Source organism: Meriones unguiculatus, chromosome 14 (genome assembly GCF_030254825.1).
Source record: "Meriones unguiculatus strain TT.TT164.6M chromosome 14, Bangor_MerUng_6.1, whole genome shotgun sequence".
NCBI lineage: Eukaryota > Metazoa > Chordata > Mammalia > Rodentia > Muridae > Meriones > Meriones unguiculatus.
Genome location: NC_083361.1, coordinates 28810474 through 28837703, shown reverse-complemented (window position 1 = coordinate 28837703; position 27230 = coordinate 28810474). Strand labels below are relative to the sequence as shown.

The window sequence follows — 27230 nt, the reverse complement described above, 5'->3', positions numbered from 1 at the left end:
TCCGGAAGTGGCCGGCCGCAGTCCGAGGCTCGTTGTTTCAGCGGCGGACGGGGAAGGAGGAGCAGGTGCTCCGGCGGCTCCGCGGGCTGTGAGGTGTGGTGCCCGCTGCACGGCTTCAGCCGGGACTGCGCGCTGCCGAGCGGTGGGGCGAGAAGCGCCCGCTTCTAGAGCTCGCCATGTCGCGGGGCTCCATCGAGATTCCCCTCCGGGATACGGACGAGGTGGGTGCCGAGCGCGGAGCGGGGGAGGGCTGTGAACTTGGATGATCCCAGCGCCGACTTCGCTCCGCTGGGTTTTTCGGCGGAGAGCCGCTGTCTAGCTCCCCGGCCCAGGCTCCGCTCAGCCGCTCACCTTTCTGGCTGCAGGGACTTCGGGAAAGTTCGCCTGCAGCCTTGTTGACAGTCCTCGGCTGTCTTCCTAATTCCGGGGCGCAGGGGTGTGAGCGCCGCGTAAACCTCACCGATTACAGAGCGCTCAAACTCGCAATCTTTTTTTTTTTTTTTAACCTCTCTGGGGATCTGAGAGGTCGCTCTTAATGTCTTCGAGTAAGAGTCTGTCAAGGCACACCATTAGCCCAGCTCCCTCGGCCAGTTAAGGGGCCCGAGATTTAGCCGCTCCTGTGTGTGGTGGCAACGGACCCACTCTCCTCCCTGGGTGGCGTGGAGCTGGGTCTCCAGCTCCAGCTTTGCTTCAGTCTTCCTGGGTATTTCACAGTTTTAATTTTGTCCGAGGTAGAATTTATTTCTAAAGTCCTATGGACTTAGGTGTATTCCAGGACATTATTATCTTTGCCCCCATTTCAGGCATGTATGTGACACGCGATACCGCCATCGTGGTTTATGTGTGCGTTGGCATTCAACTTTGCCTGGCCTCTGGGGTCGTGTTTCTCAAGGTCTCAGACCTATGGCATCAGGGCGTCATTGGATTATAGGTTATACAAGGTTTCATTTTGGTTTTGAGTGAGCAAGTCATTGGGAAAACTACTAACAGGATTTGTTGTCTGTTTTTGTATGCTTTGACCAAATCAGACTGCCAACCTATTTGCCATGTGTTTCCTAAATATGAACATGCGTTAGTTCACCCCGTTGAAAGTAAGTGCACACCGTTTTTATATGCACACTGATGAGTATTCACAAAGCACAGAGAAGAAAAACTGTGAATTGAAAAGGAAATAAAACATTTATTTTGTGTTTTAGGTCATTGAACTTGACTTCGATCAGTTACCAGAGGGAGATGAAGTTATCAGTATTCTGAAGCAGGAACACACACAACTGCACATATGGATTGCTTTGGCGGTCAGTATTCCTATATATATATATATTTTTTTTAAACTGGAAAAATATGGGATTTTGGTTTTCAAGTGCAGTAGTAGCCCACGTGATTAACTCAATTGTACACAATAAACCATCTGTATGAAAATTAGTTATGCCAGGCATGGTGGCACACACCTTTAATCGAAGCACTGGGGAAGCAGAGGCAGGTTGATCTCTGAGTTTAAGGCCATCCTGGTCTACTTCCAGGACAGTGAGGGCTACACCACCTGACTTTAAAAAACAATGAAAAGACAAATAATTATATTATCATTTATGGAACAATAAGGGTAGTTTCCTAAGTACAACTCTACCATAAACTAATGTCTATTGATAAAGGCAAGAATTGTTTAAAGTAAATAGTTCTCTGTATTGAGGTTTTAATTACTTAGTGGTAATTCATTGAAGTTTGGCTTATGTATAGATAGACGGAATAAACATTGCTTTTCATAACATTTCTTTTTAAACATTCTGGAAGGTGATTAGGCGCCAAGCTAACACATAAAAAAACCCTTTGGAGGTCAAAGTTATCCCAGCCTTACGGTTTGTTTTTTTTTTGTCATACTTGTTCTTACCTCTGTAATATTAACGCTACTGGAAATTCTCAGCAAAACCTAATCTGAGAGCATAAAACTTTCAACCCTACTCGCTGGCACCATGTTTCCTTTTCATGAGAAATAGTAAGATGAACTCTGTCCTCATTATTCCTAAACTAGTAGGCCGCCAGTGGCTTTCAGATACAGATATCTAAGAAGTTCCTAACGTTATCGTGATGGTCAGAATAGGAGGTTTGGAACTGGGCATGTCTTTGCTCAGATGTCCTACGTATTGAACCTGCGTCTTCGCAAATGCTGAGCAAACACTCATCTGCTACGCTGTACCCCGGCCTTGTTTTTACCTTTTATCTTGAGTCTTACCAACTTGCCCAGGCTGGCCTTGAACTTTTCGTCTTCCTCCTTAGTCTTCCTTCCAAGTAGTCATTCAAAAAAAACAAATAATTATTATTGCTCAGTTTACAACTTGATGGATTTCTCTGAGACATTTCTGTATATGTATATATTGTGCATTGGTCATATCTACCTTCCTCTCTACCCTGTACAATGGCCTCTAGCCATTTTCCTGAAAATGACATGCTTCATTCTTTATCAGTAGGTAGAACTCTCTTACATGTATAGTATATTTATCATTGATGGGCACCTATGCTGATTCCATAGCCTGGCTATCATAAACTGTGCCACACTAAAAGTGGATATGCAGGTAGTGTTTGTATGTGCTGGCTTTTTCCTTTGGATATAAGACTGGGAGTGGTATAGGTGGGTCATATGGTAGTCCTGCTTTTAGACTATGAAGAACCTCCCTACTGCTTTTCCCCATCCTTGCCAACATTCGTTATTGTTATTGCGATTGGTAATAGCCATTTTTACTAGGGTGAAGTATAATCTCAGTATATTTTTTAATATATTTTTGTTTATTGGAATTTTTTGTTTTGTTTTAAAAGATTTATTTATCTTTTATGTGTATGAGTACTTTGCCTATATGTATTCTTGTATGCCACATGTATGAGGTCAAACCGAGTGTTGGACCTGGAACTGGAGGTGTGGATAGTTATTAGTTGCCATTCAGGTACTGAGAACTAAAGCCAGGTCCTCTATAAGAACAGCAAACACTCTTAGCTACTGAGCCATCTTTCCATTCCCTGATTTGTTTGTTATTGTTTGGGGTAGTGTTGTTGTTTGAAACAGAATCTCATGCAGGCCAGCTATTGGTCTGAGGCTGGCCTCAAACTCTTGATCTTCCTGCCTTCACCTTCCAAACGCTGGGATTGTAGGTTTATGCCACTGTGCCCAGCTCACAGTGTACTTTCCATATACACTTTTCTGATGACTAAAGATGCTGAACATTTTTCATGTATTTACTCTTTTGGGAAGTGTCTCTGTCATATCATTGGCCTGTACTGCTTGGCTTACTTATTCTTGTGTTTGTTATTTGGTTGGTTTCTGAGTTCTTTATGTATTCTAGAGATGGAGTCTCTGTTAGGTGAATAGCTGGCAAAGATTTTCCCTACTCAGTAAGCCATCTTCTTCACTCTGTTTACTCTTTCCTTTGCTGTGTGGACACTTTAAGTTTATTGTAGTTCTGTGTGTCAATCTGTGCTTTTGTTTCCTGAAATGTCTTCTCTAAAGGAATCTTCTTAGCTTGGTGTAGTGGCATACTTCTAAAAGCCAGCATTTCAGAGTCTGAGGCAGGAAGATTACAAATTTGAAGCTAGTCTAGGCTACATATTGATAGTTTCCAAAAACAAGTATCTTCCATTCACACATGGATATACAAAGAAGTATTTCTACTGACAGACATTGCCATATTGGCTAGAAGAGTCAACTTTTCCTATTCCCTGGAGATTCTGTTATTGATTCTGTTATTAATTAGAATTGTTATTAGTGGTAGAATAATCTGATGAAGTCTTGTAATGTAAGTTACTGTTGGGGAAACTGCAGTCTTGAGTTTAAAGAAAACTTTGTTCAAGTCCCAACATGAATGCTGTTTGTCCTTAAGCAATATTCTAACTTCTGAATCTGTTTCCTCATCTAAACTATGAGGATGTAAATACTCACTTTATCAAGTAGTTGTAAGGGTCAGAGGAAATGTATGTAGCTCCTGGCATGCTATGTGACCAATAGACACTAGTTAATATAGAGTGGATATCCCTTTTATATTACCCATGAAGCAAACACCTAGGGAAGTTAGTAATCTGCCCTAAAGTCACTGATAATTTTTGATAGAGCCAAAACCAGAACCCAGATTGGTTTTGTTTCTTTTGAGACAGGGTCTCTTGTAGCATGTTAGGATTCTATTTATTCTTCGCTGTGGGGCAAGGTTAGTATGTATGGTGTATACATCTGCTTGCATGGTGCCCTTCTGGATATGTATATGGAGGCCAGAGGTCAACATGGGTGTCTTTTTTTTTTTTTTTTTCCTTAGAGACAGAGTCTCACTATATGGCCCTGGCTGGCCTAGAATTAATTACGTAGATCAGGCTGGCCTCAAACTCATAGAGCTCCATCTGCGTTTGTTGCACAGATGCTAGGATTAAAACTAAATTACCACATCTGGCTCCACATTATTTTTTGAGACGTGGTCTCTCTCCAAACCTAGAGTTCCCCATTTCAGTTAGAGTGATTGGCCAACAAGCTCCCAGGTTCCATCTCTCTCTCTTACTTCCTCAGTATTGGGGTTAAACTATTACTAGATGAGAAACAGAAATATCTTTTGTGATTCCAATTGTAATAGGTTTATTCAAGTCTAGTTGGCTTTGGTAAGCTGCTCCTGTGTGAACTGTACTACTCGGTATTGAGCAAGGGTGTACCTGTGGAGCTGCCGCCAGCCAACTGAGGTCAATGAATGTGTCCAGTGCCCCGAAGTTTCTTCCACTGTTCTTTCCCAGCCCCTCTGTTCCCAGACAGCACTGATCTGCTCTACTTACATTTTTGTTGTTAAGCATTTTCTAGAGTCTTGAAGTAGAATCACAGTTTTATTTATGTTGTAGTAGCTATCAATAGTTCACGCCTCTGCATCACAGAGATATTCTACAGCTCGTTTATCAACTCACTTGTTAATCTTTGCCTTCCAGTTTTTTGCTATTCAAAGAAAGATTCTGTAAACATTTGTGTAGGTTTTTTATGTGGACACATGTTTAGTGACTTTTAATTTTCTTTTTCGCCTGCAGTTGGAGTACTACAAGCAGGGGAAAACAGAAGAGTTTGTGAAGCTGCTGGAGGCAGCACGGATAGATGGCAATTTGGACTATCGAGACCACGAGAAAGACCAGATGACTTGTTTGGATACATTGGCAGCCTACTATGTGCAACAGGCTCGGAAAGAAAAGAACAAAGACAACAAAAAGGACCTTATTACACAGGCAACCTTGCTGTATACAATGGCTGATAAAATTATTATGTATGACCAGGTAAGTCAAATTTGTTGTAATTTTTGACAGCACAAACTACCACTTGAAAGCAAAATATGTGTATAAGCAGATTCTTTGTGAAAGAATTTTTACTAAAATAATTGTTGATACAGTCAAAAAGAAGGATTTATTAAAGTCACAATTGCATTAGTCCTGTACTGTTAATTTGTGCAGATTTAGTATCTATGTACATGTTGAGTCCGTAATCCCAGGATTCTCAAGTAAATTTCAAGCAGATTTTAAGAACTGTGACCTTTGTTTTGTTGTTACCAGCACAGATTTGCATTTCAGGGTGAGCTTCTCATTTGTCCATTGAGATTTTTCTTGGTAGCTAGCTACTCTGGTCACTCACAGAGGAATGTTGCACTTCCACCCTTTGTGGGAAGCGTTTGGTTTTGCATGCTCTTGGTAAATTGTCTGTAGTCTTAGTAGAATCTGTGCATTACAGAACCATTTGTTGGGAAGAGCCTGCTTCTGCCTGCTCGAGGGTGACAAAATGGATCAAGCTGATGCACAGTTTCATTTTGTACTTAACCAATCTCCAAACAATATTCCAGCCCTTCTTGGTGAGTGATCTTCAGCAAGGACCTTAGGTTATAGTTGGTCAGCACTAGCAAGGAGCTTTTGTTTGTATATATATATGTATTTATGTGTGTGTGGTTTTATGTTTTTTATGTATGTGTATATGTAGTGTATAAGTATATATTATATATGTATGTATATATCTACATATATATGTGTGTGTGTAATAAGTTAGTGTGTGTATGTCTATAGAGAGAGCCCTGGTTAGTTTTTTATTAGTTTGATACAAGAGAATCAAATGGAAAAAGGAACCTCTATCAGATTGCCTTAGGCAAATCTGCAGGGCATTTTCTTGATTGATAATTAATAGAGGAAGCCCTAGCCCACTGGAACACTGCCAGCCCTGGGCAGGTAGTTTTGGGTGATATAAAATAAAATAATAAAATAAAATACCAGGCTGAGCAAGTCAGGAGTAGCAGGCCAGAAGCAGCATTCTCCCATGGCCTCTGCTTGAGTTCCTGCCCTAACCAACTTTCATGATAGACTAAACTATAAGCTAAAATAAGCTCTTTCCTCCCCATGTTGTTTTGGTCCTGATGTTTATCACAGCAGTCAAAAGCAAAATAGAGTAAGTTATTATTTTCTCCTGAGGAGTCAACAATCTCTTCATAGGTAACTACAAGATAGCTATTTATATTGTTATTTTACATAAAGACTTGAAGGACTAAAATAATGCATGACCTATGGAAAACATTTTAGTATGATAATTAACTATTTTCATGTATTTCTTACCAAGACATACGTTAGTGTATATATAGTAAATTTGTGTTCTTTAATCAACAATGTTTGTTTGTTTAAATCACCACAGGGAAAGCTTGCATTTCATTCAACAAGAAGGATTACAGAGGAGCTCTGGCTTACTATAAAAAAGCATTGCGTACTAACCCAGGATGTCCAGGTAGGAGAAATTTTAATTCTAAGCTGTTTAAAATGTCGAAGATTGGTTATAAAAAGATACTTTAAGAATAGTGAAATGACAAGATCAAAGTTATTTTATTCTGGAGTGGAAAAATGGCTGAATTTGAATCCTTGTTCCATGGAAAAGCCAAGCAGATGTAGTAGCCATCTGTAATCCCAGCACTAAGAAGGCAGAAATAGGATGCTGGCACAAGCCAGCTAGGTACACTGGTGAGCTCTGGTTTCAGTAAGGGGCTCTGCCTGGGTAAATAAGGTAGAGAAAGATGGAAGAAGATACATAGTATCAACCCTGCCCCCACCAAGACTGCATTTTCTTGGTGTTTGATTTAAAATGTGAGTGGCAAATCATACTATATTTTTGACCTGTGCTACTTTTCTTCCAACATATTTTTCACTTAGTATATTTTTATTGTGTATCAACTATGTGCCAGGCACTGTGCAATGCAGGGAATGCAACAGTGAAACAAAAGACAAAAGTTTCTGTCCTCTCAAGTAATTTACCTTGCAGTGAATTGAGTGAGAAAAATAGATACTGTAAAAGGTATTGGTAACCCCTGAGAACTTGAAGCAAATTAGAGCTTTGAGAAGCATTGGGAGTTACTTACAAAGGGTGGCTGGAAAATTCATCAGGGCTATAAAGTGCTAGAATAACCAAGGATCATGCAGACAGGGGAGACTATCATCCTGGGAAGAGCACAGCAGGTGCAGACGTCCTCAGAAAACTTCTTGGCAAATTTGAGAAATACTATGTGTATCCAGAGTGGAAATAGGTGGGAAGTAGTAAGAAATAAGATCAAAGATACTGCCCAATGCTTCTCGTGTTGAACATTTGAGAGTATGTTAGAGACTGCAAGCTTTTGACAGAGTGGAGAGGCCGTGGAGGGCTTTGGGCAAAGAATGCTGTGATCTGACTTATGTTTAAGAGTCCGGTTGAGGGGCTGGAGAGATGGCCTAGCAGTTAAGAGCACTGGCTGCTCTTGCACAGGACCAGTTTCCAAATTCAGGATTCCTGACCCACACAGACAGACATGCAGATAAAACACCGGTGCACACTCAGTCAGTCAGTCAGTCGGCGTGCCATCGGACTGCTGCCCACAGACTAGAGTAGCGTGTGGAGTGAGCAAGCAAGGACGGGTAGCGTGAGCCAGGGGAAGATTCTTGCAAGCATTCAGGTCACAGACCAGCTAAAGCTCACAACTAGGGTAATAACTGGATGTACATGTGGTCATGTTCTAGCATTTTGAAAGGAGAGCCCATGTAAAATGTGAAGCAAAAAGAGCAAGAATCAAAAGCTGAACAAGTAATATTAAAAGTGGAGCTGCATTTACCTCATTTGGAAAACAGTCCAAGAGAAATTAGTTTTGGATATGAAAAGGTTGAAATGCCTGTCTGAGGTACAAGAAGGCAGACTCTTATCTTGGAATTCATGAAGTCTGTGATGAACAGATTAACTTAGAAAGCACCAGTCTACTGCTGGTGCAAAAGCCTGGAGTGTGAGCCAGATGTGGTAGCACATGCCTGTAATCTTAGCACTCAGGAGAGGCAGAGGCAGGTGGATCTCTGTGAGTTCAAGGACAGCCTGGTCTATAAAGTAAGTCCAGGACAGCCAAAGCTACACAGAGAAACCTGTTAAGAACCACATCTCCCACCCCCAAAACAAAAGTCCTGGAGTATGCATGAAGACAGGAGTAAGTGTAGACAGGAAAGAGGCCCTGCGACACTCTAAAGCAGTGGTTCTCAACTTTCCTGATGCCTGTGACCCTTTAATACAATTCCTCATTTGTGGTGACCCCCAACCATAAAATTATTTGTGTTGCTACTTCATAACTGTAATTTTGCTACTGTTATGAATTGTAATCTAAATATATTTTCCAGTCATCTTCAATGACCCCTATGAAAGGGTCATCTGACCCCAAAGGAGTCACAACCCACAGGTTGAGAACAGCTGCTCTAAAGTATAAGTGTTCGAAAAATGAAAGACTTAGAAAAGCATCCTAAGGAGTAGTCAGAGATAAGAAACTCCAAGTAATGTCCTTGAAGCCAAATGTGAAGCGTTTCCTAAGGGGAAGGTTATAGATTGTGTCACATTGTCTGCTTAGGCCGGTGAAATGGGCAGAATCGAGCAGAGTGCAAATCACTAGTGATTTGGTGGGAATAACCCCTCACTAGAGTTGGTGCCAGAGGAAAAGAAGAAAGAAATGAGAGGCCACAGGTGTTTAATCAGTTGAAGCATCTTGTCCGGAAAAACAGGAATGCGCTGGCAGCCCGAAAGGAAACAGAATCCAGAGACTTTTCTGTAAGATGATAGAATGTTTGACTATGGCTGAGAATGGTCCAGAGAAGAAAATATTATTTGTAATGCAGGAAAAATGAGAGGCAGTATTGTCATAGCATCTTCAAATAGATGAGACCAGTGGAGTATACCCTTAGGGAGGACTAAGGTTGTTTGTGTTTCGATGAGTTAGGTTATATCAGTATAGTTCAGAAGTGAATGACAGCAGCTGTAGGTACTCAGACACAGACTTGTTCTCTATTTAAATACTAGGGTTATTCATGCATGCACCAGTGCACATGTTCGCATTTGTTCGTGTGTGTGTGCGCACACACACATATATGTAATAATAACTTTTAAATAAAAAATGGAGCCAGTAATTGTGGTGTACTGCAGCAGGTGCTACAAGATAAGAAAAATGCCAATATTACAGTTATTCTGTTGTATAGTGAAAGTGGTACCCATAAGAGGAGACAAGGATTGGAATGATATGATCTGACTCCTAATAAATCAAGTTTGTGGTAGGCCAACAAATGTGTCTCAAAGAGTCCAGACACTAGAAATTAAACTCTTAAAGTGTCCTAGGTTGACAGGGCAAATGACTTGATTTTATTTATTTTTTTTAGCTGAAGTTCGTTTAGGAATGGGCCATTGCTTTGTCAAACTTAACAAACTGGAAAAAGCTCGACTAGCATTCAGCAGAGCCCTGGAACTCAACTCTAAGTGTGTGGGAGCGCTGGTTGGACTGGCTGTTCTAGAGCTCAACAATAAAGAGGTATGGGAAGAACGATGGCCTGTAGCTTCAGGTTTATCAGGCCTGCTGATCCTTATTTAGGACTCCTAGAACGACTTATGCTTTAGAAATCAAGATTTCAGGTTATAGATAGAAAATGTGATGCCTGTGCTCCGGGCACCATCCCTAAAGCAAACACATTTCTGTGGGATAGCCATGTGAAGAGAGCCTCGCAACTTAGGTAAGATGTCCCTACCAGGTGATTCTGCTTTAAGAGCAGCACACACACCACACACACGCCTCAAAATGGTTTTAGAACTTTGTGAAGCTTAGAATCTCAGCTGAAAGGTCGCAGGCCCGCAGATCTGCCTGGGGTGCTTGTGACGAAGTGACACACCCACACTCGCCACTCCCCCGACCTAAACGTTAGCGTTTTTTATAGTTTACTGAACAAAGTGTCCGAGGTCTCACATCTGGCACTACAGTGCCATCAAGCTCAAAGCTTTTGAATAACTTTATATTGACCCCTCCTTAATGTGCCTTTCCCCAGTGCCTGTTACCTCACAGTCATAAGTCGGTTGCTGCAGCCTCAGATGTCTTTTTGGTCCATTAGTCTCACAGGAGGGAAGGAAGCAAGAGGCTTTCCTCTCTGGCTTTCCCACAGAAGTTCCAGCTGATATGGAAAGGCAGTTCCTGTCCTGTTTCTTTATTTGATTGTCCAAAAGGTTGCCAGTGTTTCTCAGTATCAGCTCTGTTGACAGTTGAGCTATGAGTTGTCTTTATCATCTATTCTAACATAGAGTTGTCTCTCTATTGTAGAATGTTTACTAGTGTCTCTGGCCTTTACTACTAAATGCTGGTACCATCTCCCAGTAGTGATGACAAAAACTGACATTGTCCCCAGTGAAAATTTCTGCCTTATGCCTATCTCTAGAGAGGGAGAATAGATTATCTTGATTAGTTTGACTCAATCATGATTTGTCACCAAGGATTGCAAAAAGGGAAGGGAGCTTTCCTTCCAGAAATCAAAAGGTCTCATAGACTGTAAAATCTATTCTGAGGCCAGACATGGTAAGGCATGCTTTTAATCTTAGCACTCAGGAGACAAAGAGAGGCAGATCTGTGAACCTGAATCCAGTTTGTTCTACATAGATGACTTTAGGCCAGCCAAAGATACATGATGAGACCATGTGTTATAAAGAAAGAATGGAAGGAAGGAAGGAAGCTGTATCCTGTTAGCAAGGTAAAATGGCTGCCATGTCAAAAAGATGGCTAACGCAGGACTAATAGGTGGACAACCTCAAACAAGAACTGAATAAGAAAAAGGAGGAGGGCTAGAGATGGCTCAGCAGCTAAGAGCACTGGCTGCGCTTCCTGAGGACCCGGGTTCAATTCCCAGCACCCACATAGCAGCTCACACCTGTCTGTAACTCCAGTTCCAGGGCTCTGACACCCTCACACAGACATACATGCAGGCAAAACACCAATGAACTTCAATCAAAAATAAATTTAAAAAAAGGAAAAAGAAAGAAAGTGGCACACACCCCGTACTCACTCACAAAAATCTAATACTGAAATTAAAATGGGGATTTCACTACAAATGAATATTGAAAAATCATAAGAGGGGTCTGGAGAGGTGGCTCAGCATTACTTGAGCACTTTGCTGCTCTTTCAGAGGACCTGAGTTCAGTTCCCAGCACCCACATTGTAACTTACAACTGTCTAAAACTGCAGTTCCATAGAATTTGTTGCCTTCTTCTGGCCTTCACAATCAGTGTATACATTTGGTGCAGACGCATACAGGTAAAACTTTCATACATATTAATAAAAATAAATAAGTCTTAGAAGTTGGTTTTCTAGTCTTTGTCCTCAGAGTCAGCATAAGTTATTAGAACTGGTACCAAATAAACTTTTGTTAAGAAAACTAAATTGTAACGATTTGGTGTTCCCTTATTTGGAATGTTACATCCTTGTGGAAGAAGAGTCTTGTGGTATTGGACTATAGGTGTAGGACTTTATTTCTTGAGAGTGAAGAAAACTGAACAGTGCTAACTAAGTGATGTTTTCCACTCAGCTCTGTTACATTGTTTTCTCCTAGGCTGATTCCATCAAAAATGGTGTACAGCTTCTTTCCAGAGCCTATACTATAGATCCTAGCAACCCGATGGTACTGAACCATTTGGCAAACCACTTTTTCTTCAAAAAGGTAAAAACTATTTATGTGATTCTTTAAACCTGATGTTTCTGAATATACTCAGTACATGATTTTTGTTTAACTAGGGAAGAAATTTGAAAATGTCATTTTGTTTTTACTTTATTCCCAAATTAGAACTTGTATTAGTTTCTGGGGCTGAGCACATCCATTCACTCAACTAATATGCATGGCACTTTGCAGTGTGTGCAGCCTGCGGTCGGGTGTCAGATGAGTAAGACTGCTGTCTGCACTCAAGGAAGCAGGCACGTAAGCACATGGAAATGTGAAAGGAAAGGCCTCTGCTCACACAGAAATGAGGAAGTGATCAGATGGTGAAGGGGCCATTTCACAGTGTACAAGTTTTCCACTGTGTTAAACTGGGTGTCACTAGGTAGTTGAAAGAGAAAAGGCATGGGGTGGAGAAAGCCCCAGCCTTTGGAGAAGGCAGACAAAGCATGTAGCCGACTACAACAGGTGCTGCGTTAGGCCCAGGTAGCGAGCATCTGCTTCATAGAATTTGCTGTAGGTGTCTAGGTGCCAGGGTCAGTGGTGGTTCTGTTTGTACTTGTTGATCTTGTCTGTAATTCCGCCAGTTTTGTGGAAACAACAGTATTTAAATTTCTTAACATGCCAAATCCAAGATACCATTGATGAAGTTTTTCATTTTTAAAGTTTTATTAGCATACATTTATCATACATAATGGGTTTAACTCTGACATTTCCATAAATGTATATAATATGCCTTGATCATGTTCTTCCATTTTTCTCTCGTCCCCCTCCTGCTGATCCCTTCCTCTTCCCAATTAGTCCCTCTGCTTTTTTGTCTTTTCGTTGGTGATCCAATGCATCTAATTAGGGCTGCTTGGAGCAGCTTGGGTGAGAGGTTGTTTATAAGCTTATGGGCCGCTTACCAGAGGCTACACTGCCAAAGAATGTCTCACCACCAGTGGCAAAGTTTTCATACATTAAACAGGAAAGCTTAATCTGCCATGTTAGAACCAGGTACTAAATTGTACTATAAACTTTAAAATACTGTAACAATTTAGGTAAAAGGTGACAAAAGTGTATCAGCCTTACTAATGTAAGCTACTCTGGTGTTTCTGTTGTTACTCATGTACTCAGTGCTTACTATATCCCAAGCACTGTTAAAAGTGCATTCCCAGCACTTCCTTCTGTATCGGCCACACCTACCCTATGAGGTAAGTAGTCTGGTCCTTCCCTCCCTCTCTCCCTCCTCCCTCCTTCCTTTCTTGAGTGTGTGTGTGTGTGCACGCACGTGTACACGTGCATATGAGTGCACAACAGTGTGGAGGCGAGAGGCCGGTGCCAGGATCTTTCTCAATCACCCTTTTCATTTTTTAAAGGTGTGTGTGTGTGTCTTTATGAGTGTTTCACCTGCACATATGTATGTATCTGTACCAGATAGCGTCTAATGCCCAAAGAGATGAGAAAAGGCATTGGACTCCCTGAAAGGGAGTTACAGGAGGTTGTGAGCACCATATGGGTTTGTCCTCTGCAAGAGCAGCAAGTTCTCTTGACTGCTGTGTCTTTTCTTTAATCCTTCTCACCTTATTCTTCCAAGATGGCCTCACTGAATCTGCAGTTCGCTGGCTCAGTTAGTTGGTTGGCCATTGAGCTCTCTCTTTCTCTGCCTCCCAACACTAAGGTGACAGACACACGGCCACTGTGTGCAGCTTGTGTGTGTGCTAAGGTGCTCAGGTCCTCGTGACTGCATGGTTCTTACCAACTGTGCCCAGTTTTTTGATGAGTAAATTGATGCGGAATTAGTAGCTTAGAGCTTAGTGCTGCCTCGTCCCTGACAGGAGCTTCACTTCTGCAGTTACAGACACAGTGATTATTCGTTAAGCTTATAGCTGTTCAGTCATTCTTTGTAAACTGATTATTCTTTAAGGTTGTAACTGTTACAATGCTAAAAGTTGAGCTACTGAAGTAGATGAAAATAAACTTTATAACTAAATGAAATGTTACTCATTAAAATGAATCACTATTCAAGCAATCTTCTGACATCACTAAATTGATTTTTCTGGTGTCAAATTCAGGATTATAGTAAAGTGCAGCACCTGGCTCTCCATGCATTCCACAACACAGAGGTGGAGGCTATGCAAGCAGAAAGCTGTTATCAGCTGGCTCGATCATTCCATGTTCAGGTGAGACCATTTTAACCTTTCTACATATGTAGTCCTTTACTCACAAGATTTCAGCCTTCTGACACTTTTGACATGTTGTTGGTCTGTTTTGTTTTCCTTCTCAGGAAGATTATGACCAAGCCTTTCAGTACTACTATCAAGCCACACAGTTTGCCTCATCCTCCTTTGTACTGCCATTTTTTGGTTTGGGACAAATGTATATTTATCGAGGCGACAAAGAAAATGCATCTCAGTGTTTTGAGAAAGTTTTGAAAGCTTATCCTAATAATTACGAAACTATGAAAATTCTTGGCTCTCTGTATGCTGCTTCAGAAGATCAGGAGAAACGAGACATAGCCAAGGTATGTTGTAAACCTTAGGTACCCTGAGATTCCAGCTGTTGCTAGTACAGCTGTGAGAAGTGATGGTTAGCTGAGCATCACACATTTGGCTTCCTAAGCAGATTACAGTAGCCATGTTTTTGTGTTTTCTGTTTTGTTTTGTTTTGTTTTGTTTTTCCTTTGACAGCATTGTTTTAATGATCTCATTTATCCCAGGGCCATTTGAAGAAGGTCACAGAACAGTATCCTGATGACGTGGAAGCGTGGATTGAATTGGCCCAGATCTTAGAACAGACTGATATCCAGGTATTGACATCTGCTTTTTCCTGTCCTAAATACTAAGTCCTAATAAGCCGGTGTGGTGTGTCTCTTTGCCCTGTGAGTAAACCTTTACTCTGTCCACCATAAACATGCAGGGTGCCCTTTCAGCCTATGGAACAGCCACACGCATCCTGCAGGAGAAGGTGCAGGCCGACGTCCCTCCCGAGATTCTGAATAACGTTGGGGCCCTTCATTTTAGACTTGGAAACCTAGGCGAAGCAAAGGTGGGGATACAGAAACCTTCTCTTTTTTCTGTGCTTGACCAAGCTGCAGACACTTTGCTCAGCCATCTCCAATAACAATCTGCTTTCTCCCTCACAGAAATACTTCCTGGCCTCACTGGACCGTGCGAAGGCAGAAGCCGAGCATGATGAACACTATTACAACGCCATCTCTGTTACCACATCCTACAATTTAGCCAGGCTCTACGAGGCCATGTGTGAATTCCACGAAGCGGAGAAACTGTACAAAAACATTTTAAGAGAGCATCCTAACTACGTTGACTGTAAGAATTTAGGCTTTTCCAAGGTTTCACTCTCTGTAGTTTCATTTGCCTACACTCAGCTCTGCTCTCAAAACAGTATATTAAAAATTCCTTAAGTAATTCATAAATTTCAAATTGTGGACCATCCTGAGTGTCATGATGAAACCTCATACAGCTCCATTCCACCCAGCCCAGGGTGTGAATCATCCCACTACTCGATGCCATTCTGTCAGTGACTGAGTAGTCATTTCAGAGAGCAGACTGACTGTCAGGGTGTCAGTATTTGTGTGCAGTGACCCTTACTGTATTTTGTAGTGGTCCCAGCCAGGGGTGCTGGCACATGTCTTTACTTCCAGCACTCCAGAGGTAAAGGCAGGTGGATCTTTGTGAACTCCAGGCCATCCTGGTCTACATAGTTAATTAATTAAAGGTCAGCCAGAGCTTTATAGTAAGACCCTGTCTCAAAAAAGAAAAAGAAAAAAAAGAAAGGTTGACCTCGTGACGCAGTTTCTCTTCTGCATGGTTAGAGTGATATGTCGTCATGCGTGGGTCTCTCCTGTCTGAGACAGGTAACAAAGCATGACTGTCCAAGATGTCAGACTTCAGTGTTGGGGTCCTTTAGATGTGAGAGTGTAAAGATAAATTAAATGTGCACTTTCAGGCTATCTGCGCCTGGGAGCCATGGCCAGAGATAAAGGAAACTTCTATGAAGCTTCAGATTGGTTTAAGGAAGCTCTTCAGATCAATCAGGTTGGTTTTGTTGATGGAGTTTCAGAAATTCACTCTCTACCTTTCAAAATCAGGTTGTCCATTTAATGACTGTAATCTTTCTAGTAACCATGTCATCTCTGGTTTTACTGACTAGTTCTGTCTGTGTTTATTTCACTTGTTAAAGACTTTAACAAGTATAATAGTTTGTATGATTAGTCAGGATCATTTTTTTTTAAATATATAACTATTTCCCTTCCGCTTCCTTCTTTGTCTGCATCCTGTCCCCTGTGCTCAGCCCTGCAGTCTGCCGGGAGCGGCTTCCAGAACCAGTCTTAGCTTTCATTGTGCTCTGAGCTTCTGAAGTGGCTCGCAGCAAGAGACTGCACGCTGCAGCAGAGCCCTGAAAGACAGGTTTACACGCCATTAGTGGCTCTTACTGGTGGGCAGTGCACTGTTTCTACTTCATTCGGTGCCGGTGCGCCTTGTATGCTGATACAGGCACTAAATTGTTTTTGCAACTAGCTCTTAGGTCTCAACTCTCAGTCTGAAAACCACCATTGTATTGTAGCTGTAAACCTCTTCAACCACTAGCCATTGTAAGAAAAATGACTGATTCCTCAAATCCCAGACTATAAAATTTACTTCTTTATATTTATATAGGATCACCCAGATGCCTGGTCTTTGATTGGTAACCTCCATCTGGCAAAACAAGAATGGGGTCCAGGCCAGAAGAAGTTTGAGAGGATATTAAAACAGCCAGCCACACAGAGTGACACCTACTCTATGCTGGCCCTTGGCAATGTGTGGCTCCAGACTTTGCATCAGCCAACCAGAGACCGAGAAAAGGTAATCCCCTGTCTCTGTCAGAGAGACTGGTGTTCTTATTATTGTTGAATTTTTCAGTAATTCTTCTTTTCTCTAGGAAAAGCGTCACCAAGACCGTGCCCTGGCCATCTACAAACAAGTGCTCAGAAACGATGCCAAGAACCTGTATGCTGCCAATGGCATAGGTGACTGGAAGCCTTGGGTCCATGACAAGTGGGGAAGTTAATGAGTTTGGGGTGTTCGTAGATCTGGTTTTTCTGATGAGTGCACTTGTTTTAATATTAGGCTTTTAGATGTTTGAGCAGCAGTCAGGACACTCTCACTGTTTTGTGCAACTTTAGGAGCTGTTTTGGCCCACAAAGGATACTTCCGTGAAGCTCGTGATGTATTTGCCCAAGTGAGAGAAGCAACAGCAGATATCAGTGATGTGTGGCTGAACCTGGCCCACATCTACGTGGAGCAGAAGCAGTACATCAGCGCTGTTCAGATGGTAAGGCCTTTGCCTCTCCAGACACTGTTCAGATGGTAAGGCCTTTGCCTCTCCAGACACTGTTCAGATGGTAAGGCCTTTGCCTCTCCAGACACTTAGAGGCTGCGTGGGGCCGTTGCTTCCCTAATCCTTCTGGACCCGCCATAGAATTTCATGCCATCTCCTCTGATGCTGTCTGTTCAGAGGCTTACAACCGTGTAACGAGGAGGCCAGGCAGATGTGAGTCCCTCCCAGTTCCATGAATGCATGCCACAGGCAGAGAAGTTCCTCTCTGACCCATTTCCCTCTAAGTAAAGTGGAGTTCACTTAACCTCAGAGAATTTTGTGAGGCTCCGGTCTGAAAAGAGCTGGGCACTAAAATGTAGAACAAGTATCCACTAACCGGGAGGGTTCGGTATTTATTCCTTCCGTTTCTGAAGTGAACTGAGCTTCAGAAACGTTAGGTGATTTTTGTTGCTGTTGTGGAGACAATACAGTCTCTTACATACTTGTGTTAAGTGTTCTCCCATTTCAGCCTCACAGGGACCTGGGCTTACAGTCATTCCACTGCCCTCAGTTTAAATAGCTCGTCCTAAAAGGTTTATTTTTGTACACGTGTGTGTGTGTGCGCGTGCGTGCACGCACGTATGAAAGTATGCCATGTGCATAATGGAGGCCAGAGAAGGCCAGAGCTAGAGTTGCAGGCTGTTGTGAACCACTGACCATGGATGCTGGATGCCAAACTTCCATCCTCCGGAAGAGCGGGAAGCATTCTTAGTCACTGAACCACTAAACCGCTTATCCTTCTCCAGGGCTTATCTTTTAAGACAAAAAGAAATACAAACTAGAAAAAAGAAAGACAAAAATAGAAACAAGGCTTGTACCTGTAGAATTTTGTTAGCTTCTGCTTGCAGAGTGCTTGAACTTGAAGGAAAAGTTATATTCAGTGTTCTCGGTACACTAAAGCAGCAAAGTTTTTGGTATCTGTGGGTAGAGTATGGTCAGAAAGAAGCTTCTGAACAAAGAGAAGGTAAAAGTAGTCTAGGCTTCAGGAATTAAACTGGTCAGAGGGAGTCACAGAGCTCAGATTGCATGCACAGCCCAGAAGTTGTATTCTCGGAGATAAGCCATCCCAGTCTGCAGAGTAGCCCTACTGCCTTCTAGAAATGCAAATTAGTCATTAGGGATTTCCAGGAAATCACCTTGTCAGGCACCTATAGCAGGACGTGTGTATGCTTGTGGTCAAAAAGTGTCATGTTTATATAAAGATTAACTGGGGGGCTGGGGAGATGACTGTGTATAGGAGTGCTTGCTGCATAGTCATGAGGACTAAGTTTAGATTCCTAGTACCCATGTAAAATCTATAATCTCAGTGCTGTCAGGGGATAAGACAGGAGGATCACTGGGGTAGCAAAATGGGGGTCGGGGAGAGGATGGCAAGCTCCAGGTTGAGTGAGAAACCCTGTCCCTAGGATAAGGCAGCACGTGATAGGCCAGGACACCTGGCATCCTCTCTGGCCTCTACCTCCACACCTCCTTTCGCACACGTGAGGTCCATGCCACACATATTAGAGTGAAAACTGGAAAGAAATTAATTCAGAACCCAAAGGATATTAAGAGTGTCACCAGCTATGACTTGTCATGGTGGCCAGTGAATTGATTATAGACAGTGTCCCGAAGATAGGAGAAAGGGGTTCCCAAACTAAAGTTGGGGCAGACAGACTTAAATCTCTTTACCTTTCCATTCAGCACTGATCAAATTTCCAAGTGAAAAAATATTTTGAGTTTAGTTTTCCTGTGATCATATTTTTATGTTGTAAAAAAGTAAACTGGCTAATATCAGAAGTCAACTCCAGATTATTTTCTGAAATTAGTTAGGGTGGATTGTCTTGTCAGAGCTTTAAAATTGTTTTGAGATCCTGACACAATATGAAAATGCACTTTATCCCTGATGTGTTTTTTTGTTTGTTTGGTTGGTTGGTTGGTTTGGCTTGGTTTGGTTTTATCAAGATGGGGTTTCTGTGTGTGAACCTCTGGAACTCAATCTGTAGACCAGACTTGCCTTAAGCTCAGAAATCCACCTTCCCCTGCCTCCTGAGTGCTGGTAGTAAAGGCCTGCACCCCCACTGCCCGCTGTGCTGTCTGTAACCGACGTTTCTTTCACAGTATGAGAACTGCCTCAGAAAGTTCTACAAACACCAGAACACAGAGGTGGTGCTCTACCTGGCCCGCGCCCTCTTCAAGTGCGGCAAGTTACAGGAGTGCAAGCAGACTCTGCTGAAGGTAACAGCAGTCCCGTGCCGCCCGCCTGCCCGCCACCAACGCTCCCCAGCTGCCTCCTGGCTCTGACTGTTAAAGTCCCTTTTGTGGCATTCAGTCAGAAGAGGTTAACTTGCCTTCCTTTGTGTTTACAGGCCAGACATGTGGCACCCAGTGATACAGTTCTGATGTTTAATGTGGCGTTGGTCTTGCAAAGATTAGCTACCTCTGTCCTGAAGGATGAAAAGAGTAATCTGAAGGAAGTCCTTAATGCTGTGAAGGAGCTGGAGCTGGCGCACAGGTGAGAATTCTGAAGAAGACTTGAAAATGCTTTGTTTCCTTAAAACAGTCTCAAAAGATACAAAAAACCGACTTCCCTTAAAAAAATTAACCATTAGGGGAAAGCAAGCATTAGTTTAGTTTAGGCCAAAGCACACAGTTGCCATGTGGTGGCGCCAAACTCCGGGCAGAGTCCTGCCACACTGGGCTCTTGAAGCTGGATCTCTGGACCTGGCTGGCTAGCTGTGGGCTTGCCCTAGATTTTTCACTAATCTCTCAGCGGTGTGAGCCAGCCATTTACACATGTGAACTGTTTTGTCTCCGCTTGTGTTGGTTTCATTTTTGTACCAGTGTGTCTTTATGGGATGTTGGTTTTCATCGAGCTGGGTTTAAAATCTTATCACTTACTGCTTAACAGATTTATTCAGCTCAGTTCAAATGTGTTTAACCTTATAGGACTTAGCAATTCAGTGTGTGGTAAAGTGAAAACCTCAAGTCTCTGATTGATCAGCTGTGCTTACGGTCATCTCTGTTAATATTTCTTGCTTCATCTGGTGAAGTGTAAGTGCTCTCATGACCCAACCCACCATGCTGACACAGTTTATTAGTCAATTTAGTGTTTCCTGCCTGTTTGTTACGGTTGTTTTTTAGTTAACTGACAGTATTAAATACATTTTGCCTTCCTTGATAAACTTCTGTTTATTAAACACGTGAGGGTCTTAATGATGAGGATTAAGTACAATATCTTTATCTTCTTCCATTTAGATACTTCAGTTACTTGAGTAAAGTAGGAGATAAAATGAGATTCGATTTGGCCCTTGCTGCCTCTGAAGCCAGGTAAAGCCCTGTTTATAGAAGGTGGCTTTGTGGAAAGTAATAGCGTTGCATGAAAAAGGTGGTCCCTGGCTTTGACAGGGTCACTTACTGTGTCTCTCTGGGGAGTCCCTCACCTACAGCACTTTCAGACTTGGAGGCAATTGGTGTAGTATACTTAGGTTGTGGGGAAATCCTTTCTTTTTTATTTTTATTTTTTTTTCTGTTGTCTTTTGAGGCAGAGTCTTAATCTGCAGCCAGGCTAGAACTCAGACCTTCCTCTCGTGCTGAAGTACAGGCCCGAGCCACCATTCCCACCTGATCAATACTTTTCTGCTTTACTCACACTGTGTCAGTGAATCAGGACAAGAATTCTGAGTTGGGGAGCTTAGTACCACTGAGAGTGTTGGTGTGGGTTTAAGGAAAGCAGGTCCTTCTAACTGTGATGCTGTGTCTGTGCATCTGAAATGTTAGGCAGTGCTCCGACCTACTGAGCCAGGCCCAGTACCATGTGGCCCGGGCACGCAAGCAGGATGAGGAAGAACGGGAGTTGCGGGCCAAGCAGGAGCAGGAGAAGGAACTTTTAAGGCAGAAGCTTCTCAAAGAGCAGGTGCGTGTGCACGCTGTGTGTTAGGAGCTAGCCCCGTCTACTCTACATTCCTTTATTCATTGTGAGAACATTTTATCAATGCCCATGTTCCCACCCTAGGAAGAGAAACGTCTCAGAGAAAAGGAGGAGCAAAAGAAGCTTCTGGAACAGCGGGCCCAGTATGTGGAGAAGACCAAAAATATCCTCATGTTCACTGGCGAGACTGAAGCCACAAAGGAGAAGAAAAGAGGGGGAGGTGGAGGGCGGGTAAGATCGGGCCCCGCTGCCTGCCATCATTGGGATTTCTGAAAGGAAGAACATACTTTAGGTGGCTCTGTACTTAGTTCTTAGCCTCCACTTCTCTACTGAGGGATGATAGTCTTCCAACACAGACAGCAGTCCCTGCCTTTCTGGGGTATGTGGTGCAGTGGGTGAACACGGGGCTTGGCACAAACGTGCTCTGCCGCTCTTGTTCTGCTTACCTCAGCGAGCAGGGGGTCCTGTTCTCCTAGTGGTTTAACGTACATGGTATTCAGGTGAGCAGCCAGTAGAACAGTTGAATCTAGGTCTTCTCCCCAAGCTGAAGGATTTGGTATGACACTCCTTTGTGGTGCTGAGTGTCTGCAGAGACCCACAGCTCCCTGTCAACCAAGTGGTCATGGGGCAGACAACCAGCACCTTTCTGCATTCTGGGGCTAGGTGGCTTAAATGCTTTTTTAATTGAAGGTGCGCTTCCCTGTGCTGACTTCTCAGACAGTTGATAGAACCTCTCCTGACGAGGGCTGGGAATGTGGGCCCAGCCAAGCCCCTCTTCCATTTGACTTAGTAAAAGGTCTTTACCTGTCAGAGACCTACAAGAATGCTCTGCAGTCCCTGCAGCCAAAAAATACTGCCATACTTGGAAGTGGCTGACTCTAGTCTCCTTGAATCGCAGCGTTCTAAGAAAGGAGGCGAGTTTGATGAGTTTGTCAATGATGACACCGATGACGACCTCCCTATATCCAAAAAGAAGAAGAGAAGGAAGGGCAGTGGCAGTGAACAGGAGGGCGAAGAGGAGGACGGTGGAGAGAGGAAGAAGAGGAGAAGGAGGAGGTAGTGACCTCATTATTGTTTCAAGTGTCTGTAAAATCGAGAGACCTTTTATACTCCATCTCTCCAAAACACTTCCCTGCTTTTCGAAGTCCTGAGTATTTAATTTGCGTGTATCTCTAGGTTGTCCCCTGAAACAGCTGAGAGTCACCCATGTCCTTCCTTTTGTCATTTTGTTACTTGAAGTAGGGTTTCTGTATCCCATGCTGACCTTGAATTCAGTGTGTAGCCCAGGTCGGCCTTAAACTGAGAGATCGACTTGTCTCTGCCTCCAGTGCGCTGGGACTGTTGGTGTGCACCACCATGCCCAGTTTTTTGTAATGTGTTTTGGACACAAATGTGATGTGAAGTGAGCAGCCCGGGCGGCAGCTGGATTGACTGCATGCACAGTACTGGCAGTCACTGAGCCCTTCCTCTCTGGAATGTGAATGGTGGTGACAGTGCCCTTTAACCACCCAGTGCCATCGTTGTAAGATCCAGGATGCCCCAAGCTTTCCTGCCCAGAAGTCTTCTTCTGGCTGTTTTATCCAGGCCCGCCCTCCTATCCCTTGGACAGTTGTCCTTAAGAAAGAACCTGTGAATCCATTCAGACCATCACTTGTGTAGCTGTGGTGAGGAGATCGGTAGCAACTGGGAAGGGAGGAGGAGTAGGGGAAAGATTTAGAGATACAAAACCCAGGTTGTTTCAGTCACTGCACCAAACACAGATTGCAGTGTAGATGAAGGAGGAAGCTGCACAGTGACGAGTTAGCGGCAGATGTCATTTGCTGGCAGTCTGGATGCCCTGTGCCCTTGAGTGCATATAGTGTAGCCAAAGCTGGCATCCATACAGAGGGTACTACTGTGATGGCGACGTAGTCATACCTGGCAGGTGTGAACCTCCTGACACACTCTTGATGTTCACAATTCAAGACCTCCAAAGGGAGAAGAAGGATCTGATGATGATGAAACAGAAAATGGCCCCAAACCAAAGAAACGACGTCCACCAAGAACAGAGAAAAAGAAGGCTGTAAGTTGTCTTCCTGTCCTGTGTGTCTGTGAAAGACTCAGTGTGCTCTTCTCCGGCCCGTGTGTGTGTGTGTGTGTGTGTGTAAGTCTGACAGGGAGACCCAGTGCACTCTTCCGTAGCTTCTTGCAGCACAAATGCATGTTTTCATTGGTGGCTGTTGATTCTCTCACTGTAATAAAACCTGGTCTGATGTAATGTCCCAAGAATATGGGAATGCCAACTAATGGGTCATGCTTGACATTCTCTAGCCCAAGCCAGAACGCCTGCCTCCTTCAATGAAGGGAAAAATAAAATCCAAAGCCATTATATCATCAAGTGATGATTCTTCGGATGAGGATAAACTGAAAATTGCTGATGAAGGGTAAGATTCCCCTCCCCCCTTGGTAAATTGTAATGGTGGGCAAGCCCAGTCTGATGAAGGGCAAGAACTTCCAGGGCAAACTGTAGCAGTGGGAAGTCATAGTGGCTGCAAACTGTCTGTATCTTTTTTTTTTTTTTTTTTTTTTTGATGTTAAAGCCGTTTTTATTTAGTTGTCTACCGTTTTGCCATAGCAATTTGTTGGGACAGAAAAGATTGGGACTGGGTGTGATTTTAGCTTATTATTCATTCTACTACTGAAATCACATAGTTTTAGGACCACCGTTGAGCTGTTCTGTGCCTCGCTGTCCTCATCATGAAAATGTAATGTCAAACTAGAGTAGCGATCTGTATGTTTTCTCCTAGCTACAACAGTTCATGTTTATGAAGCCCTATAGCCAAACACACTTCCCACGAGAAAGGAAAGCAGTTGTGGCCGCTGCTAGTTAACACACACCCCTGTTTTCTCAGTCTGTTTTCCTTGAAGACATTTGCTTCCTCTTTTGTCTTTGTTATCTTAAGCGGGGAAGCATACTTGAAGAAGAGATGGCTGGGAGTGGTCAATGTGCTGGCTTCTCGACAGCTTCAGGCTGGCATTGCACTCAGTGACCCTCCTGCGTCAAACTTGAGCTCCATGCCTAGCTGTCTTGTAGCTAGAAGAAACCATAGTGGGCATCTCATTAGGAAGCTCAGCTGGTGTTTCCTAGGTGGCACACTCACTCCTAAGCAAAATGTTGCTCTGTTGCCCAGCACTGACTGGCTAACAGTACTAGGAATAGCCTGGGCCTGCCTTGTGGAAATGAGGGATTTAGTGTCCATTTCTTCCCCTGATAGACCAGCGACACACCTGTGCCTTCCTTGGTGGGCTAAGCCTAGACAGCCCATATGGGGCTCACGCTGAGCTCGTAGCCTTGGAGAACTGACTGCTGACTTGTGCCTGCCTCTGGTGCTCACACACCCACCCCTAGACTCCTGGAGCAGAGCTTTCTCCACCACACTCCCTGCATTCCTCTATGGCCTCTGCTTCTTCACTCAGTCAACATTCAGATCCCCCCAAAGAGACTGGCAGGTGATGAGGATACCCCAGACCCAAGCCTCCTTGCAGAGGCCGTTTGTCCACTTTCCTTCCCATTTCCTGCTCTGGGGAGCATAGCCACCCTGGCGTTGGTGGTAGCAGCTCAGTTTTTGGTAAGAGAAGGGGTGTTTAAGTGCAGTGGCTGGAGGAGGAGCCCTGATTGGTCAGAGTGGACCTCAACGCAACAGAGAAAACGTCTGTGAGGATGCTTTGAAGATATTGCCTGACAGATCTGGATGCCCTTGTCCTCACAGTGTTCCCCCAGGTTGTTGGCTAGTGGTCTGCAGGGCCAGGAGAAGGTGCAGACTCCAGGGAACAAGTCTGTGAGGCTGAGCTGCTGCCAGGCTTGTGCCTATAGCCAAGGCCGAGTTTATTTGTGCCATTCACCTCAATTAAACTCGCTCATTGTGCTCCCTCATTGTTGATCTGTTTGTAAGTAAAAAGCCCACACTTATCAGCACACAAACCAGTATCACAGGAGCCCCTATGTGGTACCAGGCATGACCCAGAACAGAGAGTACTGTTGGCAACCCTTGTTCTCACCAACCCCTCCCTCCTCCAGACACCCCAGGAATAGCAACAGCGATTCTGATGAAGACGAGCGGCCCAACAGACGAGCCTCATCAGAGAGCGACTCAGATGACAACCAGAACAAGTCTGGCAGCGAGGCGGGCAGCCCTCCGAGGTCGGGAAGACAGGAGTCAGATGAGGATTCTGACAGTGACCAGCCATCCAGAAAGAGAAGGCGCTCCGGCTCTGAGCAGTCGGACAATGAGTCTGCACAGTCGGGGAGAAGCCCCTCTGGAGGTTCCGAGAATGATTCGCGGCCAGCTTCTCCAAGTGCAGAGTCGGACCGCGAATCGGAGCAGGGCTCCGACAACGAGGGTTCTGGCCAAGGCTCGGGAAATGAATCAGAACCGGAGGGCTCAAACAATGAGGCCTCAGACCGAGGCTCAGAGCGCGGCTCAGATGATAGTGACTAGGTTTATTTCCTCAAAGACTCAGTGGGGGTGAGGGGAGCTTTATAATATATAAAAGCTGTGATAAGAACAGTTCAGATGGTTAGTCATTTGTGAAACTTTTCTTAAGGCAATTTTCTTTTCTATTTGTATATTTGCTAAACTCCAAAAGACATTTCCTGTGCTAGAGTCCAGTGTGTGAAACTGGAGCCTCGAGACTCCTGCATTGTGGTGCAGCTCCACCTGTCATATGTGAAAACAGCAGTGATGCACAGATGCTAAAGCATTCCCGCAAGGCTTGCCCAGGCTAGCCCGGTCTCCAGTAGGCAGCATGCTGCTATGTACGGTTTTTGTTGCAAACTTGTACCAAATGTTGCAGAAACCGAGATATATGCCTTTGTTCCCTTTTGAGTTGAGACTGAAAGTTTATTTCTGGATGAAGAGCTGTCCCTGTTCCGAACTCTGAAAGGAAGGTGTTCACATTGTGAGGCTGCAGCCATGAGGCAGAGTTGCTAACATGGGAGGGGAAGTGTGGAAAGTGCTTTTCTGTTGTTAAAATGGGAAGACCACCCAGCCACTTAATAAACCCCTTTACCAACCATGGTGGGTAGCCATGTGTCTTTTTTTTTTTCAACTCAGTAACATATTTAATATGAATGTATTAAGCAAAAATTTGAGAAACTGTCCAATCCGAAGGCTTTTGTAATTCATTGACAAATTTCTGGAGGCTTTTAAAAGTACAGAAGAAAGCTATGAGTTTTTATTTCTTTTTGGGTTTTTTGAGGCAAGGTGTGTACATAGCCCTGGCGGTCCTGGAACTCGGTATGCAGATTAGGCTGGCCTCAAACTCACAGAGATCTGCCTGCCAAGTGCTGGGCTTGAAAGCATGCACCACCACACCCAGATGTATTTGTTTTTAAATAAGTAGTAGTGTGTTTTTTGTAAGCATTGTAAGAAAGTTTTAATAATCAAGTGACAGTAAATGTGACAATGAGCAAGAGAATGCAGAGGTAAATGCCCTCTTTCAAAAAACTTAAGAAGACAAGTTTGTCCCTGTGGCATGAAGTGGAGTGCTGGTGTCTGCAGAGTGTGGGGCCACCGTGGAGGATGCGGACCAGGCATTCCTGAAAGACAGGAGACCAGCAGGCGCTGGGCAGCGCTGAATCACGGAGAACCTCTGAGGGGCTGCAGGCAGAGGCGAGTGCAGTCACTGTGGATGGCAGTAACTGCTAGGAAGCTGAGCAGCCTGAGATTTGGTGTTGCTGAATGGGTGCAGGTCACACAGCTAGTTCTGTGAATGCAGATGATTAGGCAGGTCTCTGGGCACTTCTTTCTGCCCTTTTCGGAACACGAGTACCACTCAGATCTGTCCCCGAGTGACAAAACTCCATCAAAAAGATCACTTCCTACTTGGAAATTCCCATTACTACAGGTAGTAAGCAGCCATCCAGAAGCAGGCCCTGGGAAAGCCAGGGCTAGCATGTCCACTGTGCTTTCTGTTAAGGTCAGGAATAACTCTTGGTTATTGC

The 27230-nt window shown here is 43.8% G+C and overlaps 1 protein-coding gene across 2 annotated transcripts; it reads left to right on the top strand.

Annotated features, from left to right (window-relative positions):
• Nucleotides 1–26304, top strand: Ctr9 (CTR9 homolog, Paf1/RNA polymerase II complex component). Of its 2 annotated transcripts, none has more exons than XR_009585493.1 (25): nt 1–221; nt 1197–1295; nt 5035–5274; nt 5723–5840; nt 6665–6754; nt 9673–9821; nt 11878–11985; nt 14034–14141; nt 14246–14482; nt 14678–14767; nt 14878–15006; nt 15104–15287; nt 15928–16016; nt 16638–16823; nt 16900–16987; nt 17144–17292; nt 19438–19554; nt 19686–19831; nt 20575–20646; nt 21097–21232; nt 21332–21478; nt 22146–22303; nt 23172–23309; nt 23558–23670; nt 25305–25443. XR_009585493.1 is itself a non-coding variant. In XM_021627904.2 (25 exons), the coding sequence occupies exons 1-25, from the start codon at nt 177–179 to the stop codon at nt 25723–25725; spliced, it is 3516 nt and encodes a 1171-aa protein (XP_021483579.1). In that variant the 5' UTR covers nt 7–176; the 3' UTR covers nt 25726–26304. The 2 variants fall into 2 exon arrangements, 1 of the variants encoding a protein (XP_021483579.1); XM_021627904.2 differs by having other exon boundaries at nt 7–221; nt 23213–23309; nt 25305–26304.
• The last annotated feature ends 926 nt before the right edge of the window (nt 26305–27230 follow it).